The sequence below is a fragment of the Carcharhinus amblyrhynchos genome, chromosome 15 (assembly GCF_965287045.1).
Source record: "Carcharhinus amblyrhynchos chromosome 15, sCarAmb.v2.hapA, whole genome shotgun sequence".
NCBI lineage: Eukaryota > Metazoa > Chordata > Chondrichthyes > Carcharhiniformes > Carcharhinidae > Carcharhinus > Carcharhinus amblyrhynchos.
The window spans coordinates 42,333,820-42,354,805 of record NC_137338.1 but is presented as its reverse complement, the minus strand read 5'-3'; the positions used below and the strand labels follow the sequence as shown (position 1 = coordinate 42,354,805).

At 41.8% G+C, this 20,986-nt stretch overlaps 1 protein-coding gene across 2 annotated transcripts in view; it reads left to right on the top strand.

Moving 5' to 3' along the window:
• Positions 1-3,216: 3,216 nt before the first annotated feature.
• LOC145353285 (tRNA (cytosine(34)-C(5))-methyltransferase, mitochondrial-like) overlaps positions 3,217-20,986 on the top strand; it is a 42,648-nt gene continuing 24,878 nt past the window's right edge. For both annotated transcript variants that reach the window (XM_080203888.1, XM_080203889.1), the window contains exons 1-3: positions 3,217-3,377; positions 7,380-7,495; positions 15,061-15,404. In XM_080203888.1, the coding sequence (XP_080060014.1) occupies positions 3,234-3,377; positions 7,380-7,495; positions 15,061-15,404 (604 nt within the window). In that variant the 5' untranslated portion in view covers positions 3,217-3,233. The remainder of the gene's footprint in view (positions 3,378-7,379; positions 7,496-15,060; positions 15,405-20,986) is intronic.

Sequence of the window (20,986 nt, the reverse complement as noted above, 5' to 3'; positions counted from 1 at the left end):
CAATTCATGGGGCACTGAGCTCAGAACTCAGAGAAAAAGCTATTCTGCTGAGATGAGATTACATTTAAATCAGACTGGGACTAGTGTCTTGACCAATCGTATGGCTAGGGTTGTGGATAAGGCTTCAAGGCTAGGATGGAGGAGTGGCAGTTGAGTCTAGTGAAGGGGGGTTTTGAAATCCAAAGAGAAAGCTCAAGGCAACTGAACTGTATAGCCATATAGGAAAGACAAGCAGGGTGGGACAGAAAGGTTTAGAAAGTATGAGTGTCACCAAGTAAGGTCCATACAGAGTATTGTGGTAGAAAAAAATGAGAATTTTTATCTGAATCTGTGAAATATCCACATAAAGATAGATGAACAAGTGCCACAAATAGATACAAGTGGTTTAAATTTAACCATGATTACAGATATATGGTTACAAGGTTTGAGAAATAAATTTTCCAAGATGCACAATATTTTGGAAGAACAGACAGAAAGGTAAGGAGAAGGGAGAGCTCAGACAGTAAAGGATGAGATAAGGACAGTAGTGAGAAAGGATCTGGGCTTGGAAGATCATGAAGTTGAATCAGTATGTGTGGAGATTGGGAATAGCCAGAAATAACAAGGGAATTTTCACAGTAACTTCATTGCAGTGTTAATGTAAACCTATTAATAAATAAACTGTAAACACCACTGGTGGGAGTAGCAGTATATAGTTTCCCTTGAATAGAGCCTTTAACAAGTTATTGGAGCTTCTAACAGAGGCAATGTAATAATTGTGAGGGATTTTAACCTTCAGATACAATGGAACAATCAAAATCTAGACACGGGTCTAGAAAATGAACTTGTGTTTATTTTATGACAGATTACGACAGAAGTGGCATGGTGGCACAGTGATTAGCACTGCTGCCTCACAGAGCCAGGGACCTGTGTTTGATTCCCGTCTTGGGTCACCATCTACGTGGAATTTGCACATTCTCCCCATGTCTGCGTGGGATCCCTCTGGGTGCTCTGGATTCCTCCCACAGTAAGAAGTCTCACAACACCAGGTTAAAGTCCAACAGGTTTATTTGGTAGCACAAGCTTTCGGAGTGTCGCTTCTTTTTTAGGTGAGTGAGGAGTTGTGTTCGCAATGTACGGACACAAACTCTATTTATAAGAACATAACATAAGAACATAAGAAATAGGAGCAGGAGTAGGCCATCCAGCCCTTCGAGCCTGCCCCGCCATTCAATAAGATCATGGCTGATCTGTCGTGGCTCAGTTCCATATTCCCGCCCTCTCCCCATAACCCTTAATCCCCTCCCTTATCAAAAACCCATCAACACGCGTCTTAAAAATATTTAGCGAGGCAGCCTCCACCACTTCAACGGGCAGAGAATTCCAGAGATTCACCACCCTTTGAGTGAAGAAGTTCCTCCTCAACTCCGTTCTAAACCGCCCCCCCCTTTATCTTGAGGCTGTGCCCCCAAGTCCTACTGTCCTTTCTGAGCGGGAAGAGTCTCTCCACCTCTATCCTATCCATCCCATTCATCATCTTATATGTCTCAATGAGATTTCCCCTCATTCTTCTAAACTCTAACGAGCACAAGCCTAGTTTATTCAGATATTAAGATATGATATGATATTATTAAGATAATGGAATGCGAGTCTTTACAGGTAATCAAGTCTAAAGGTACAGATAATGTGAGTGGAGAAAGGCTGAACTCTCAGCAGAAACTGATAGCCAAGTTCCGCACACATGAGGACAGCCTCAACTGGGATCTTGGGTTCATGTCACACTATCTGCAACCCCCCACAATTTACCGGGCTTGCAAAATCTCACTAACTGTCTTGGCTGGAGACAATACATAGCTCAACCCTCTCCCTACTCACATTGTCTATACCTGTAAAGACTTGCATTCCAACCATTACCTTGTAAATTGAGTTTGTGTCTGTACATGCTCTGTTTGTGAACACAACTCCTCGCTCACCTGAAGAAGGTGCAACGCTCCAAAAGCTTGTGCTACCAGATAAACTTGTTGCACTTTGACTTGGTGTTGTGAGACTTCTTACTGTTTTATTCCAGTCCAATGCTGGCTTCTCCACATCATTCCTGCCACAGTCCAAAGCAGTGTGGGTTAGGTAAATAGGCCATGCTAAATTGGCTTTTAGTGTCGGGGGATTAGCTAGGGTAAATGTGTGGGGTTCCTGGAGCAATATATTGCAGAACTGACAAGGGAAAAAATATTAATTTGGATCTAGCATTCTGCAAATAGTAATAAAGTGGAAGCCCTGGGGCTGGCCAAGGAGTGGGTCCCAGTGGAAGTCCTGGGGGTCCGTCTGGGAATCTGTCCTGGGATCGGTCTGGTGGGGGTGGGGGGGAGGGGCGGTGTCTATCTGGGGACCTATCTTAGGATCTGTAGGGGGTGGGGTCTGTCAAGGGATCTGGGCTGGGATCTATGGGGGCGGGGTGGGGGGTTTCTGTCTGGGGATCTGTGCTGGGATCTATCGGGAGGGGGAGGGTGGTCTGTCTGGGGATCTGTCCGGGGTGGGGGGGGGGGGTTGTCTGTCTGGGGATCTGTGCTGGGATCTATCGGGAGGGGGAGGGTGGTCTGTCTGGGGATATGTCCGGTGGGGGGGGGGGGGATGTCTGTCTGGGGATGTGTCTGGTGGGGGGGCGGGTGTCTGTCCAGGGATGTGTCCAGTGGGGGTGGGGGGTGTCTGTCTGGGATCTGTCGAGGGATGTGTCCAGTGGGGGTGGGGTGTCGGTCTGGGGATCTGTCCGGTGGGGGCGGGGGGGTGTCTGTCTGGGGATCTGCCTGGGGATGTGTCTGGTGGGGGGTAGGGGGGTGTCTGTCAGGGGATCTGTCTGGGGATGTGTCCGGTGGGGACGGGGGGGGGGTGTCTGTCTGGGGATGTGTCCGGTGGGGGGGTAGGGGGGGTGTCTGTCAGGGGATCTGTCCGGTGGGGGCGGGGGGGGGGGGGTGTCTGTCTGGGGATCTGTCTGGGGATGTGTCCAGTGGGGGGGGGGGGGGGGTGTCTGTCTGGGGATCTGTCCGGTGGGGGGGTAGGGGGGGTGTCTGTCTGGGGATGTGTCCGGTGGGGGCGGGGGGGGGGGTGTCTGTCTGGGGATCTGTCTGGGGATCTGTCCGGTGGGGGCGGGGGGGTGCCTGTCTGGGGATCTGTCTGGGGATGTGTCCGGGGGGTGGGTCCCAGTGGATCCCCGGTTCCTGTAGGGCGGCCTCGGTCGGACAGGCGGCCCGGCGGTCGCTATGTTCCCGGGAGCCGCCGCGGCCCCTCTCCTGGTTCGGGCCGCCCGCCGCGCTGCCTCCCTCAGCCGCTGTAAGTCTGTGACGGCCGCCGGGCGGAGCGGCAGCGGCCCCGGGCCCGGGCCCGAATCCAGGCCCCGGCAGCAGGTGAGAGCCGGAGCCCAGGCGGGGGAGCGACGCGGCGGGAGCCGGGAGCCGGGGCCGGGGCCGCAGACTCCCGGCGAAAGGGGCTGCCAGCTGCTGGATGGGCAGAGCAGCCTGACAGTTTGCTGCAGCCACAGGTTCCTCCTGCCGGGTTGTCCTGAGACAGAGATCAGCCTGAAGCAGCTTCAGGATTTTAATTGTGTTTTTTTTTAAATGTTAATAATGGGGGAGAAGAAGAAACAGATTTAAGGATTATTAACTCAAACTTCTCAGTTTAGAGAGGGTGAATTCAATGTCATATCAGCCACATTAAAGGTATGGGAGAGGAAAATGGGATTGAACAGAAACAAAAGTGAAATGAAAGGTTAAAAATATCAAAAGGTTCTCAAATTTCAAATTAAAATTGAAATCCGAGTGAATGAGAATGTACAAACTTTTTAAAAATTAACTTTTGGGATGTTGTTGTTGCTGGCTGGCCAGCATTTATTGCCCATCTCTAGTTTCCACATTGCTGTGGCTCTGGAATCACATGTAGGTCAGACCAGGTAAGGAAAGCAGATTTCACAGAATCCTGTTGTACAGTAGGAAGCCATTCAGCCTATCGAGCCTGCACCAACCACAATCCCATCCAGGCACTATCCCCATAACCCCATGCATTTACCCTAGCTAGTCCTGACACTAAGGGGCAATTTAGCATGGCCAATCCACCTAACCCGCACATTTTTGGACTGTGAGGGGAAGCTGGAGCATCCAGAGGAAACGCATGCAGACATGTGGGGCGAATGTGCAAAGTCCACACAGACAATGACCCAAGCCGCGAATCAAACCTGGGGATCTGGGGATCAGCAATGCTAACCACTGTGCTCTTTCCTCAAGGATATTAGTGACAGTTAATTTTCAGTACTGGAAAGGTTGAGTGGTAATAATTCAGTTATCATGTCATGTAAGCAGTACTTAGACTGGAATGGATTTGACACCTAACTCACTGAGAGGCAAGTTTAGTGCAAGTGCAGGAACTTCAGGTGCTTCAATGCATCTGCTAACCAAGATGATTTTGTGTAGCTGCTGATGACATATGGCAGTTCAGACAGCACTTTTTGAGTTTTATGACACATCTGCCCTTTTTGTCTGAAGTTGCTGAAGTTTAAATATAAACAACAGTGCCACTAACCTATAATTTTGAAATGTAAATCAGACGGAAAAGGCCCAATTGCAAGGGAGAGACGACAAGAAGTGGAAAACAATTATGAAAATCAGCTTGTTTTGTGTCCCAGTCAGCTTGAGGCTGCTGTGGATGGGGATTGGAAAGAGCACCAGTGTTTGCCAGTGATTCACTGTATTAAATGTGCTAAGGTACAAAACACCAGACATAAAAGTCATCTAGTGTCGGACAGTGGTTAGATCAGCTAAAGACTAGATTAATAACCACCTTGTTAAAGGCATCCATGCTGTATGCCTTGACCACTCTCTGTGACAATGAGTTCCATTTTCTGTGGAGAGTTACATGCTTTGGCACCCTCCTCAGAGGACAACAGTAAACATGCCTGGCAGGTAGTGGCTGCCATGGTCAACACTGTGTGTGTTTGCTGCATCTTAGGGCAAAATTAATAACTAAGTATAGAACATCTTTGAAACAAATGTGAGAAAATAGACAACAAAGAAATCACTAGTTAATGATATATAATTTAGTGCAAGGAGTCTGGTGAATAAGGCAGTTGAGGTGAGGGCATAGACAAACACTTGAAAGTATGACATAACTATTATTGAATTATGACTTAAAGATGGACAGAAGTGGCAGCTCAACATTTAGGTTGAGGGTTTTCAGATGGATTAGGGAAGAGGATAAAAAAGAAAGGGTTGCAATGTTGGTTAAGGAAGCAATCACAGACATGAAGAGGGCATTCGAGCAGGAGATAGGATTCAGAACAGACATGTTTCCATAATAAATGTGGGATTTACAAATCTATCTCCCCCACTACCACCACCAACCTACCAAGTGCAAAGAGCACAAAAAGTACAATAAGACAACAAAGAAAGCTTATTTCAGATGCTCAAACTTTAAAACTGCAGAAAGGTGAGAGAACTACAGAAAATTCAGGGAATTAAAAAGGAAATGAAAATATATCAGAATGTTAAATCAAGCAAAAAAATATATTGGAGAGCAGAATGATTAAACTATTGTATAATAAATTGTATGCACTGAAATGTGGAGTGGAATATCAGCAAAGGAGTAGATTGCATTATATCATTGAGCATAGGTGGTCATTAATGTAAAGAAGCAGAGTTTAAGAGAGAACAAAAATGAGGGATCTCTGACATGAACTATAGCACAGATAGATTTGCAAAACACTGGATAACCAGGAATGTAACTCATGTAAAACCACATAATGGTTTAGAGATATACATGAAAGTTCCATTAATGAATTTGGAAGTACAAGACCAATAAAAGGTTCACAAAGATCTGAAGAACAGTGGCTGGGATGTGCAGTGTAGATAGGAAATTAGTAATGGAATGAATGTACTGAAAATTAGTACAATTTTAAGTTTGTGAATAATTTGAGTTTTGTAATTGCATCTTCAGTAACTTCAGAAAATACAGGTGGAAGAAAAACTGGAGATTTGCCTAGTTATGAGTATGATCTTGGAAATCAATTCCAACATCTTAGTCACTTTAAATACTGCGTTGAAGTGTAGGATGTCAACCTGATTGGTGTTAACCTGTTTCTGTGGGAACAGCAGAGTGGTAGAGGCTATTGACCTAAGTTAATTGCACCAAGATATCAATTTCTACTTGGATTTTGCAAAACAATAATTTACAATCATTAGAAGCAAAGTGAAACATTTCACATTTAAACATTCTTAATTGAGAATGTTTATATTCCTGAGGTGAGCAAATAAGCAAGAAACTAACAAGAATTTTAGATGCAATATATGCACAAACTGTGGATAGTTTATAAATAGAGCAGTTGGACAAAAACAATAGCTTCTCTTATGGACATTGTGGTAGTAAAGTTAAACTTTATTTATTAGTCACAAATAAGGCTCACATTAACACTGCAAATGAAGTTACCATGAAATTCCCCTAGTCATCTCAGTTTGGCGCCAGTTCGAGCCAATGCATCCAACCAGCACATCTTTCAGAATGTGGGAGGAAACTGGAGCACTGAGAGGAAATCCAGGCAGACACTGGGAAAACATGCAAACTTCACACAGACAGTGACCTAAGTCGGGAATCGAACTTAGCTAATCACTGTGCTACTGTGCCAGCCCCATTAATATTTTATGAAACTAGATGTTAGTAAATTGGTCTTTTCCAGGTATTAATTTGTGAAAATATTCCTACCTCCATCCCCCACCTGCCAATGAGTACGGCATTTAAAATCATGTTTCACAATAGATTTAGTTTTAAGAGAATTATATTTTACATAGCGTAGCTCTTAATTGTACCATTTCCAAATAGTTTCACAATCAGTGGATAATTTTCCTCGAATAGTAAAGGAATTATTGCAATGCATTTAAGTATTGCAAAGATACTGGAATGTACTTTGAAAGAAATAGAAGTTGTGGAAAACATGACCTTTGTTTTTGTCGATCATAAACAACTTTCCTCCCTTTTCTACTGAAGTTATGTTACACATCAGGGTATGACAAGCAACCCTTTAGTACTTTTTACAACTGGCCATTTTTCATATTTCTTTTTTCTCAGTACATTCCCCAACCTCCCAAAACCTTGCAAGGGAGAGAACTTTATTTGCTATCACTGTTGTTTTGATGTAAACGACATGTACACTGCACAAGCGGGGGCACTTAAGAATTCTTCCTGCATACTTACCACCATTTGAGAAGTGATCTCCAGATAGTTTCCACTGGATGCAGGAATTGTATTATTGGTTATGTTCACATAGCAATAACAGGAGAAAAGAAGTTGACTCCAAGTAAAAGACAGATTCATAACGAACAACCAGAGTTGGCAGAAGTAATTACTGTTGTCAATTTTGCTTTTAGACAAACAAGAAGTCTCATATCAGACAGAAACCGCAGAAACAAATTTGCAAACCTGTTTTGGAATATTTTGATGAAAGATATGGACAAGAATTTGGCGAATTATGGAACAAAGTCAGGTAATAAGTAATTTCCTTCCTATTAAATTAGATTGAAGTGAAACCTAAATATTGTAAAATCATCTGACTAAATATAAATTAAGTCATGAGTACAGGCCATAGATGTGACCCTAATTTCAATTTAATAATTCACCTGAAATGTGTCAACTTCAGCAATGCAGCAGTCCATCACAACTGCATTAAAGTCTCAACCTAAAGTACATAAGAACATAAGAAATAGGAGTGGAAGTAGGCCATCTAGCCCTTCGAGCCTGCCCCACCATTCAGTAAGATCATGGCTGATCTGGAGTGGCTCAGTTCTACTTTCCTACTTTCTCCCCATAACCCTTAATTCCCTTGTCTGTCAAAAACCCATCTACCCGTGTCTTAAATATATTTAGCAAGGTAGCCTCCACCACTTCAACGGGCAGAGAATTCCAGAGATTCACCACCCTTTGAGTGAAGAAGTTCCTCCTCAACTCCGTTCTAAACTGTCCCCCCCTTATCTTGAGGCTGTGCCCTCTAGTCCTGCTATCCTTTCTGAGCGGGAAGAATCTCTCTACCTCTACCCTATCCATCCCTTTCATTAACTTATACGTCTCTATAAGATCCCCCCTCACCCTTCTAAACTCCAACAAATACAGACCCAGTCTATTTCGTCTCTCTTCATAGTCTAACCCCCTCATCTCCAGTATCAGCCTAGTGAACCTCCTCTGCACTCCCTCCAGGCCAAAATATCCTTGCGCAAGTGCGGCGACCAAAACTGTACACAGTACTCCAGCTGCGGCCTCACCAGTGCCCTGTACAGTTGCAACAAGACCTCCCTGCTTTTATATTCTATCCCCCTCGCTATAAAGGCCAGCATCCCATTCGCCTTCTTGATCACCTGCTGCACCTGCAGACTAGGTTTTTGCGACTCATGCACAAGGACCCCCAGGTCCCTCTGCACTGTAGCATGCTGCAGCTTTTCGCCCTTTAAATAGTAATCCCTCCTACTATTATTTCTGCCAAAGTGGATAACCTCACACTTGCTAACATTATACTCCATCTGCCAGGTCCTCGCCCACTCGCTCAGCCTATCCAGATCCCTCTGCGGACTTTCCACACCTTCTGCACAATTTGCTTTTCCACTCATCTTCGTGTCATCAGCAAATTTTGTTACCCTACACTCAGCCCCCTCCTCCAAATCATCTATATAAATGGTAAATAGCTGAGGCCCCAGCACCGATCCCTGCGGCACTCCACTAGTCACCAACCGCCAATCAGAATAGCACCCATTGATACCTACTCTCTGCCTCCTATTAGACAACCAATCTTCTATCCACCTTACCCCCAACTCCATGCCCCCTAACCTTCTGAAGCAACCTTTTGTGCGGCACCTTATCAAACGCCTTTTGAAAATCGAGAAACACCACATCTACCGGTTCCCGTCTGTCTACTGCACTAGTCACATCCTCGTAGAATTCCAATAAATTAGTCAAACACGACTTCCCCTTAACGAATCCGTGCTGCGTCTGCTCTATCAAACCATTGCACAAGTCTCCAGAATGGGGCTTGAACTCATGATGATCTGACTTGGAGGTGGAAATGTTACTACCGAATCAAGCCTGATATAAGAAAAAGTGTTAAAATTAATGAACAAATTAAATAATTTAAACCTTGGATCTCTTGAAGAATTGTTTGTGTGATGAGATTCAGATAGGGCAGTGGGCTTGATGGGGCTCTGTAAAGGGAAAATTGGATGGAACATGTAGATGAAATGGAGTTGTAAGTATAGGTGTAATGTGGAGTTAGCAAAGGCATACCACGTGAATAACTCCTTCCTGTGCTGTAATCCCCATGAATTCTCCCACCAATTCCTAACATTGTCTTTCACACAGGTAGGATCAAAACCTCAAATCTGCAAAGCATGAAATGGGTATCCTATAGAGACTAAATATTCTTCAGTTTGGTGCATGTTAGCTTCATTAAAGTCTGGTCAAAAAGTTAGCTTACAATAAAAAGCAATACTAACAAGGAGTAATGTTTCTGATATTAAGGGATATTTCTTTGAGAAAGTGGCTGCTTCATCATAAGCTTCTGAAACACAGATTTGTCAGAGCATAATTATTTCATGGTTGCAAATTCAAGGCGTTAAGTTTGACAATGTCTGCTTTCCAATCCTCAGATGGCCTTTCACTTTTTAGACATATATTGCAATTTGAGTGTATAATGAATAGAAGTAGATTATTGATGTTTTGGCAATATAGTCATTAATCGTTTTCAGTATTAGCATAGATTACCACAATTTCTTTGCATTTCCCATCTGAATGTGCAAGTATACTGACTATTTTATTCTGCTTTTGCCAAGTTTAATATTGTGTATTACCTACATTCATTAGAACACTGAAATGAGCTTATTCTGTTTGTTCATCCATCATATTTTGTCCATTGGTAGGGCCTCACAAAAGTCTCTCTCATACTACAGAAGAGTAGCTGAGGTGGTGCCAGTACTAAAAATTCCAACTTCCCTTTGCTCTGGGGATGAACCTAAAGATATTATAAAGGCAAAATACTGCGGATGCTGGAATCTGAAACAAAAACAGAAAATGCTGGAGAAAGTCAACAGGTCTGACCACATCCATGGAGAGAGAATAGAACCACAGATGCTGTCAGACCTGCTGAATTCCTCCAGCATTTTCTGTTTCCCTCCAGATATTGGTACTGTTAATAGATGCTATTCAGAACCAACACTCTGCTTGCTTGGATGGTCTGGAGTGGGACAAGATACAAACCTTCTGACTTAGAGGTGGTTATTCTACCTTTCAGTTGGTGGTTCTTCAATCAAAATATAATGGATGTTCCAAGTATACAGAATCCATATACTAGCCTCCATTCACTGGGGCTGTCTGGAAATGATTCAGACCCTTCACATAAATCAGTGATGGAAACGCTACTGTTGAGACTAAGATCATTCCCTATCTGTTAATTACAAATTTTCATCAGAGTTAATGCAACAATGCTTGAACTTCAGAAGCATGGCATTTGGATATTTTAGAGATTTCTTCTGGTGACAGCTGTTTCTCCTACTGGTATCTGATTGGCTGTACAACATTGGGACTACCTGTAACTAATTAGCAGAGCAAAATCCAGTTGCTCCTGGATCTAATTAGCAAGAGGATGGCCTCAAAAGCATCTGTCAGAAAACATTAACCAAACTGGACTTAACCACTGGCGAAGGCATGGGCCAGGTACCGGGCACCAGTATATAGTTAACCAAACTGGATTTAGCCTCTGGCGAAGGCACAGGAAAACCAAGAAGACTGGATCTAATTAGCACCAGTTGACCCACATATCCAATTAACAAAACAATCAATCTGCAGGCTAGAGTAGCTAGACTGACGTGATTCCCAGTTCCTCCTCATAGCAATCAGAGAGGCAACCTTAGTCACAATTACAACAAAAGTAAGTTCTTTCCATCCAAAGATCAAGTAGTTTATTTCCTTAGTTAGTTTGGAGTTTATTGCATTTCAGTTTTCCTCAGCAAGAATGTATTTTAGTATTGCAGATTGTGTAAATCTTGTGGAGTTCCAGAATTGTGTATTTACTTATTTGTATTTTTTTAACATTTGGGAAACTTAAATCATTCTGAGTTGAATATATTTAAATACAATATTGTAAAGTTCATCTCAAGCTTTATGATGCTGGACCCCCAGAAATTAAACAGAATTGAGCTGCTGCACTTTGAGAGATCAAATATTAAGGGTAAATAGATAGTTAATGGCAGGACTTTGAACAGCACTGATGTATAGAGGGATCTTGGGTTCAAGTCTATAGCTCCCTGGAAGTGTCACACAAGTAAGTAAGTGGTAAAGAAGGTGTATGATATGCTTGTCTTTATTGGTCGGGGCACTGAGTACAAGAGTCAGGATGTCATGTTGCAGCTTTATAAAACTTTGGTTAGGCCGCACTATTGCGTTTAGTTCCGGTTGCCTCATTACAGGAAGAATGTGGAGGCTTTGGAGAGGGTGCAGAAGAGATTTACCAGGATGCTGCCTGGATTAGAGGGTATGAGCTATAAGGAGAGGCCGGACAAAGTAGTGTTGTTTGCTCTGGAGCAGTGGAGGCTAAGGGAAATCTATAAAAGAAGCATAGATAGGGTTGACAGTCAGAATCTTTTTCCCAGAGTTGAAATGTCTAATACCAAGGGGCACGCACTTAAGGTGAGGGGGGAAAGTTCAAAGGAGATGTGAAGGGCAAGCTTCTTACACAGAGTGGTAGGTGTCTGGACCACGCTGCCAGATGTGGTCGTGGAGACAGATACAATAGGGGCGTTTAAGGGGTTTTTGGATAAGCACATGAAGATGCAAGGAATAAAAGGATATGGACTAAGGGCAGGCGGAAGGGATTATTTTAATTTGGTGTCATGCTCGGCACAACATCATGGGCTGAAGGGCCTGTTCTTGTGCTGTGCTGTTCTATGTTCTATGGTCAATTGGATCTTGCATCTATTTGAAAATTCCTTCCAAATTTGTAGCCAGATCAGATGAAATGTTCCATTTTTACTGTGCTTGATGTATAATAAATGTTTACATTGGTCAGAGTTTTGTGGTCATTGGTGAAAGAACACTCACCATTCAACTCAAAAATCTGCTCTCATCACCTTACTTCAACTTTCTTCCTCTCCTCCGATACCAATTTAAGCTGTCACATTTGTCAGAGCATCATTGGGTCTGTGGCAAGGCAGAGAGGCTAATCAACCAATCGAATTGAGAAATACTGCAAAAAGCAGTAAATACAAATTGCATTTAAATCATGGTATAGAACAAACAAGACAAAATATGGGATTAGCAGAAAAACTTTAATAAGAAAACGTGAACTTCTAAAAAACTTTAATTTTAAAATAAATCTACAATGTTTACTTCAAGGGACTGTGACTCCACATTTAAAAAAATTTTTGGTACCAGAGAGATTGTTCAGTTATGATTATAATCGAATCATAATTCTGTCCTAGTTCCATTGGCAAAGATTACAAGAGTGCACCTATAAATGAATATATCTTTGGTAGTAACTTAAAGATTTCTGTCCTTAATTGTGCATATATATATATATATATATACATACATATTATATATAATATATGTGTATATACGGACACTGTAATTCAGTAAGAATCCAGAGTAATTGATACTCTGAACATGAGAGTTTAATTCTACTGAAAGTAGATTATCAAAAAGCTATAGATTATAGGGGATTAGGAGAAAACACTGGAGTTGCTGGCAAAATAATTTTTGTTGAGCTTCATCTGTTAAAAGCATTACGACTAAAGTACTATATAGTTACTACTGCGTTGTCTATTTGCAGTTGTACAATATAAATATGCATGCACAAGGAAATGAATTTATGGAACTTATGATATAGTCTACTCGGCTATTTTTATGGTGGTCCAATGATTACATACATAGTTACCAAATTACTTAATGCCTATGTCATTTTTCTATCAATAGTTGTTGGTGTATTTTGTCTTTTTGTATATTTTGAAATAGTGTGTAACTAAACAAAGATCATGTATAGTTTTCAGGGTAGGATGCCAGCTTTTAAATTATATGTAATATATTTGTTATAAGAACATAAGAACATAAGAAATAGGAGCAGGAGTAGGCCATCTAGCCCTTCGAGCCTGCCCCACCATTCAATAAGATCATGGCTGATCTGTCGTGGCTCAGTTCCACATTCCCGCCCTCTCCCCATAACCCTTAATCCCCGCGTCTTAAAAATATTTAGCGAGGCAGCCTCCACCACCTCAACGGGCAGAGAATTCCAGAGATTCACCACCGTTTGAGTGAAGAAGTTCCTCCTCAACTCCGTTCTAAACCGCCCCCCCTTTATCTTGAGGCTGTGCCCCCTAGTCCTACTGTCCTTTCTGAGCGGGAAGAGTCTCTCCACCTCTATCCTATCCATCCCATTCATCATCTTATATGTCTCAATGAGATCTCCCCTCATTCTTCTAAACTCTAATGAGTACAAGCCTAGTTTATTCAGCCTCTCCTCATAGCTCAACCCCCTCAACTCCGTATTTCACAAACGTGCTTTGAACTTTGTATGAAAGGAGTCTAATAAGAATTTCATAATGCACCTGTGGAGAAGGAGAAGCAGTTTGATGTGACTAGAAATTATAGTTACAATTACCCTAGCCATGAGAATTGACAGTTTTAAGGTTGGAATTGTTGAGAAGAAAAAATATATACCATTTCATTCATTGTTCACAGCCTGAAGCATGAACTTGCTTCACTTAGTAGAACTGTTGCTTATGGACCAGAGTTTGGAGCACTTCCCAGAACTTCAGCTTTTGGTATAAATGTGTGCCCAATGATTGCTCAACCATGTCTGTGAATTTCTGAGGACTAATACCTGACAATATGCCCAAGAAAGAGGTAGGCTAACAGGATCTCTTTAGGGATGAGACTGCTGCAAAATTCTACGTCTGAAATTCTTCTTTTTTCAGAGCAGAGTTAGTAATCAGGCACCTGAGGTGAGCAGTTTTGCAGTCCTCAAGAGCTCTTTGACAATTAACCAGCCATTCTGGATACCGAAGGACTCATTGAAGACCTAGACACCTATCAATGAGGGCACAATTTTTTATATTTGGCTCCATATGATCTTGCAAGCCAGTACCTAAGGATGGACAATAGAAATCACAGAAACCCTATACTGCAGAAAGAGACCATTTGGCCCATCAAGTCTGCACCGACCACAATCCCACCTAGGACCTAACCCCATTTCCCTATATATTTACCTGCTAACCCCTCTAACCTACGCATCTCAAGACTCTAAGGGGCAATTTTAGCATGGCCAGTCAACCTAACCTGCAAATCTTTGGACTGTGGGAGGAAACCAGAGCACCTGGAGGAATCCCACGCAGACACGAGGAGAATGTGCAAACTCCACACTGACCCAAGCCGGGAATCGAACCCAGGTCCCTGGAGCTGTGAAGCAGCAGTGCTAACCACTGTGCTACCATGCTGCCCATTGTGTTACCGTGCCGCCCAATGTAGCAGGGTGCTTACAGTGCTCTGCACAGATAGACAGCATCTTTTTAGCTGGTTATTTTTCAGCAGCAGCCCTGTACTCACTTTGGACCCCCCCAAGAAATGGCTCTGCTAACCAATAAAGTTTCCTGTCCTTTGGTATTTTGGGTGTATGTTTAGACAGAGACAACGTACAGTCCACATTGGGCAAATAGAACGCCTTATGTTGCTGTCTAACTTGCTGAATTTGGACATTTAAAATATTATTGATTTGACGTCTATTTGAGATTGCCAGCATATAGTCCTTTTGTTAACCACTCACCAGAGAATTGAGCTGCTCCAGCAAGTGCATTTTCCAAAATACACTTAGTGCAACACAATAGCACATAATCTCATGGTGAAAACATAATCTCTATCTTCTTGTAATCATGATTAAATTATGGAAGTACTGAATATCCAGATATCAGTCATTCCTTTCGTCTCAGATTTTAGGTCAAATTTCAAGCTTTCAAATTTCAACTGTTACAGTGCTGTAACAGTTTAACTTGCACTGATTTTTCTTGTTTGATTGTCTTTCAGAGAAGTGCTGCTGCTTCCTTCCACCTGGCAGTATGCAGTCCTTGTGAACAAGTTTAGCCAATGTGTGACATTTGAACAGTGCCTTCAATCTCAGGGATATTCTAATTTCCTACCAGATGTTTTGCCTTTTGCCCGGTGTTCTTTACGATGTTACATCGGCAACACCCAGTGCCGGCTCCCCAGACTTCGACACCATGCTGAAAGGTTGAAGCAGTATTATCTTCTGAATGCAGCCTCTTTGTTGCCTGTCCTTGCATTGGATGTACAAGATGGCGAGAGTGTGCTCGATATGTGTGCTGCCCCTGGAGGGAAGTCTGTGGCAATAATGCAGTATGCCACACCAGGTAATGTTTGTTATTTTACGTGGTTCCCAAAGCTCATGCCATGCTTTCACTTTTCAGAATTGCCGTCCTTGCAATTTGCTGCAGGCTGAGGTGGTATTAATTTTTCCATCTGTTGTTCATGTTCCATTTTAGTGGTCCTATGTGTCGTGTTTCAGTAAATGAGAAGCAATTTCTGAAACAAGTGAAAAAGGTGATGAATTTTATTCGGAAAGGAATGGCCTGAAATGCATTTGGGCTACTGGGACTTCCTCCTTGAATTTTACAGGCGGCAGCTCCTGGTGGGATTGCTGTCTTGTGAAGGGTGGTCACCCTCTCCCTAGAGATGTTGGCCCAGAGGGCCGGCAGTTCAGCAGCGCCACCTGGCTGAAGAAACATTTATATATAAAAAATACAGATAATACCAATGAAGCAGAAACGCCTCTGAGGTTATTACCAGGGCCTTGAGGTTGGGGCTGCCTACCCTACCTGCATCCTCCTCTGAATGAAAAAAAAAACTCCTTACCTGGTAAAATGGCCATTCATGATCAATTGGAATATTTAATTTTGTTTCCCATCTCCTTGTGGCAGGAAGCCCCTGCCAGACGCCAGCCCCACCAACGGTAAAACTCCCCAACAGTGGGGCATAATTGGGAGCTGATCCCCCCTCCTCCATCATGATCCCATCTATTGTGGGCCAGTAAAATTTTCCTGACTATAACTTGGGGTTCCAGTTAGTGGCTTGACAGCTGCATTGCTCCTGATAGGTGCCAGATGATCACTAGTTAATGGATCCCATTGCTTGGAGCTTTGGATATAACTGCAACCTGGTGCAAAATCAAATCTGAAAAGGTGCCCAGGAGGTGCATTCTTGCAAATTTACTCATGAATGTACCTTACTGATAAAAGAGAGTTGATACTTCCACCCCACTCTCTCCTAATATTAGAAAATGGACTGATTTTTCTTATGCTTGCTTGCATTTACTCTACTGCCTGTTGCTGAACTGAGTACAAGCTTCAGCCAGTATCTTAAAATAACACCCATGTTGTACATGTAATGGTTCTTTTATTGTGCAGGCCTGAATAATGTGAGAAACAAAAACCCTGAAGCGTGAGCAAAGCAACGAATCTCTGGAAAAGTTAGTTGGTCTCATTGGATGATTGTTTGTGCTGCTTGGTTGGGATGGAACCACTCATTATGGCTGGAAGATTTTCACCAAGTGCGCTCACTATTTTGACATGAGCAGTGTTTCTATGCAATTTCTTTGCTTGGTTTTGAGGAGCAAATCATTGGAATAGGCTAGAATTAGATTTTTTGAGATCACGATCCACTATGTTTACAAAAAAGCTTCCAACCTGTCTAACAAATTATCAATTTGAGGGGGCTAACCAGCTACTTAAACAAAGAGACTTTTAAGTGGTGTCATAAAGAACGAGACAATTAATCCAATAAAGTTCAAAAGATCATAAATGGGATAAAACAATTAGAAATTGATAAAAGAAGAATCAATGAATTTAAGCTGACTCTGTGACAGAAAATGGACATAAACATAAATTAACCTTCGTAAAAAATATGGCTGACTATTTACTTTAGACAACTTTTAACTGCAAAAAATCCTGTCTGTGAACTGCATACAAACAGGACCATCTATGGTACATATGAATGCAGATTTAATTATTCCTAATGAAAGAGAATGCTGTGATCTTTAAATAGAAATTGTATTTGACAAGAAGTTAGATTTCTTGCATCTGTAAAAGTCTATTTGAGGCATCGGCTTGGATTTTGTCAGTGGCAAACCAATGAGTGTTGTGAGTCTGAAACACCATGGTGCCCTCTAAAGGGGATTTAGTATCTGTGTGACAGAGCAAGCAACACAGTGTCACTTCAATTAAATCCTTAGTAAGGCATCCAGAGTCTAAAACAAGAATTGCAAGTTAGACTATGTAAAATCAGACACACGAAACAGAATAGAGGAAGGAAATGGAATTAAGAACGAGATAAGGATAAGATAAAAATAAAAAATCTTTTTCTCAAACTCTCCCAACAATTCAATTCTCAAAGAATAAGATATCACACCTGTAAAGTAAATTTTCAATGCCAGAGAGGAGTTTGATAGTAATTAAATTTTATCAAACTTTTTAAAAAATCACTTACATTTGAATTGGCAAATCTTAACTTTCTGGAACATTTGGGTCGATATCTAAGAGGCAGGAACTGTAATTTCATTGTCCTCCACATATATAAAAGCTGAATCTCTTGGCAAGGATATGGTGTGTCGAAGCTTCTGGAGAAGCCTGGCAACTGAGCATCTTCTGAATTTCTGTGTTTAACTGTGCAATTGCACACACTGGATGTTGCTGTCTGATTTCCTCTTCAATAATGGCAAGCACTGATATTTTCTCTGCCATTCCTACCCCAAAGTTCAGGTCAACATGTTCCAATAGAAATGTCAATTTTGGAATAGATGGTCAAACTGGTTGAATGGAGATTCCATTCTTGATTAGTATCTAGACTTTTCTGTAGCTACTTTTGAACATATTTTCTGCTTTAATATTTTTGAGTAAACTATATAATCCTACAGTGCAGAAGGAGGCCATTCACCCCATCGAGTCTGCACTGAGCATAATTCCACCCAGGCCCCATCGGCACAACCCCATGCATTTACTCCAATTCTTCCTAATGAAAGAGAATGCTGTGATCTTCAAATAGAAACTGTATATTGACAAAGAAGTTAGATTTCTTGCATCTGTAAATGTCTATTTGAGGTATTGGCTTGGATTTTGTCAGTGGCAAACCAGTGAGTGTGAAATACCATGGTGCCATCTAAAGGGATTTAGGATCTGTGTGACAGAGCAAGCAACAGAGTGTCACTTCAATTGCCTGACCCTAACCCTGGGGCAATTTAGCATGGCCAATCCACCTAACCCGCACATCTTTTGATTGTGGGAAGAACCTGGAGCACGCAGAGGAAACCCATGCAGACACAAGGTGCACATACAAACTCTACACAGACAGTGACCCAAGCCAGGAATCGAACCCGGATACCTGCGCTGTGAGGCAGCAGTGCTAGCCACTATACCACCTTGCTATCCCTAATGTAGGTTATGTCTAAATATTTTTGCAAAACAGAAATCCAACTTTGAACAGATCTGCTGTTTTTTTTTCAACTGCAATTATGACGAATGTTCCTGCTAAACTTATGGATGCAGTGTCGCATAACAGTCTGACAAGTACTATGTAGGGCCTGTTCTATAATAAATAACACATTCAGCTGCACAAGAAGAATTTAAAAGGACTGCACACTGAAACAAATGGACAGTAGCTGTAAAGAATACATTGATTATGATTCCTGTATGATGAAGAGTTTTAATGTTTGTAAATACAATGTAATGATACTTAAAACAAAGGAAGACTTAGATTTATACAGCACTTTTCACAACCACCAGATGTCTCAAAGTGCTTTACAGCCACTGAAATACAGGGTGAATATCCTTTGTCTGAAATTCTCGGGACCCATTTTGGATAATTTTAGTTCTCAGACACCACATGTAAACTTGCATTACAGTTGCCTAAGCCTAGGCTAGCTATGGTCCAAAATAAGATGTATCACAAAATAATAAATACAGGATACCCACAACAATTTCTTTTTGACATGTCCACCACAAAAAATTACAAGTTAAACAGTGCAAACAACTAGACTTCCTGCGCTAAAGGTCGATGAGATTCAGAAAATTTTCATTTCTGGATATGTTTGGTTTTCAGATTTGTGGATAAAGGTTATTCGATCTGCACTTTTTGAATTGTAGTCACTGTTGTAATGTAGGAAAAGCAGTAACGAATATTCAGACAACAGTCTCTGTCAAACAGCAATGTGAGAATGGCTGTCTGATGTTTTATTGATGTTGATTAGTGGGTAAATGTTGTCCAGGACGTGGGGGAATAAATCCACATTCCTCTTCAAAGTACTGCCATGGTATCATTTATATTCACCCGAGTAGATGGATGAGCCTTTGTTTAATGCCTCAGCTGAAGGATGGCAAAGTGTCAAGTCTTGATTTTATGTACTTAAGCCCAGGAGTGGGACTTGAACCCACAACCTTGTGACTCAGAGGCTAGTTTGCTATTAACTGAGCCGCAGTGACAATACAGTTCAAAGAATCGAGTAATTGAATGTAACCTTGGTTCAGTATTAGACAATTCTGTCTAATGGATATAATTCTGCAACAAAAATGGCCATAATATGTCATACATTGGGAATTTTGTTTCAAGTCAAGGATGATGACTGTGGGCAATAGAGTGTGACACTTCCCTGTTATGAAGTGAAAATCTGCATCCTTCTAGCTATGCTAGTTCAAGAGAGGCATAAGTGAAGGATTGGGAGGGGAAAGGTCCATGGCAGGACAGCAAACAAGCAAAGAACACTTTAATGAAATGTATCCAACCAACTATTTATAACACAATTGCATATTTTAGATATACAGACAGCTGGTTTTGCTTGTGTACAAGAGCAGTTGTGTTTGAATAGTGCCTTTAGCATAAACAATGTTTCATGATGGTTAACTATTAATCATTGAATAAGAGCTTTCTACTAGTATAGCATGTTGAAACTATATTCACAGTAGTGGAGTCAGACAATTATTGCTTTGATTGCCACTCTGTTCAGTGTTTGTCAAATCAAACAAAGGTGTGTTGGGCACAGGTTATCCAGTGTCCCTGAATGAAAGAGAACTTGTGTTGAAGTGGTACCTATCTGTAAAAAGACTTGTCCATCCCCATTGGCAGCAATGGCATCAAGGACAGTTGAGGGACAGGAGGCATTTTTTTTTAAAAATTGCGCATTGAACATATAAAGGAAGAGAAACACCTTTATCCTTTCAATGTTAGGGGTATGATAAAAGTTTGGGTAGAGCCAAAGGAATTTATCTGCACCATGATTGGTTGACTGTGTATCTATTGTTCATGCCAGATTAAGACATTTACAATGAATGATATGTGCACCTCAGTAGCAATTTTTGAGTTGCCAGTGTAGTACAGCACAAAGTCTAATTTGGGAAGACCTATATTTCAGAACAGTATGGCAGTTTTGGTAATTGAAGAACTAGCGTGTTATCACATATCTTGGATGGTAACAACAGTAGTAGAATTTATTTATGTTTATATGAATTCTTATGTTCATGAATTTCCTACATTCCTAAATGTGTAAACATTTTTATTATGTGCTACTGGGAACTGCTGTGTCTATTCACAATCCGTATCAATGATTTGGATGAGGAAATCAAATGTAATATTTCCATATTCCTTTCTATACATGATTTGCTAACAACACACAACTTGGTGGGAATGTGGGTGGCAAGGTGGAGGTTAAGAAGCTTCAAGGTGATTTAGACAAGTTGAGTGAGTGGGCAAATACATGGCAGGTGCAACAGATGGGGTGACACAGTGGTTAGCACTGCTGCCTCACAGCGCCAGGGATCTGCGTTCGATTCCCCACTTGGGTTGCCGTCTGTGTGGAGTTTGCACGTTCTCCCTGTGTCTGCGTGGGTTTCCTCTGGGTGCTCCGGTTTCCTTCTACAGTCCAAAGAAGACCAGGTTGGGTGAATTAGCC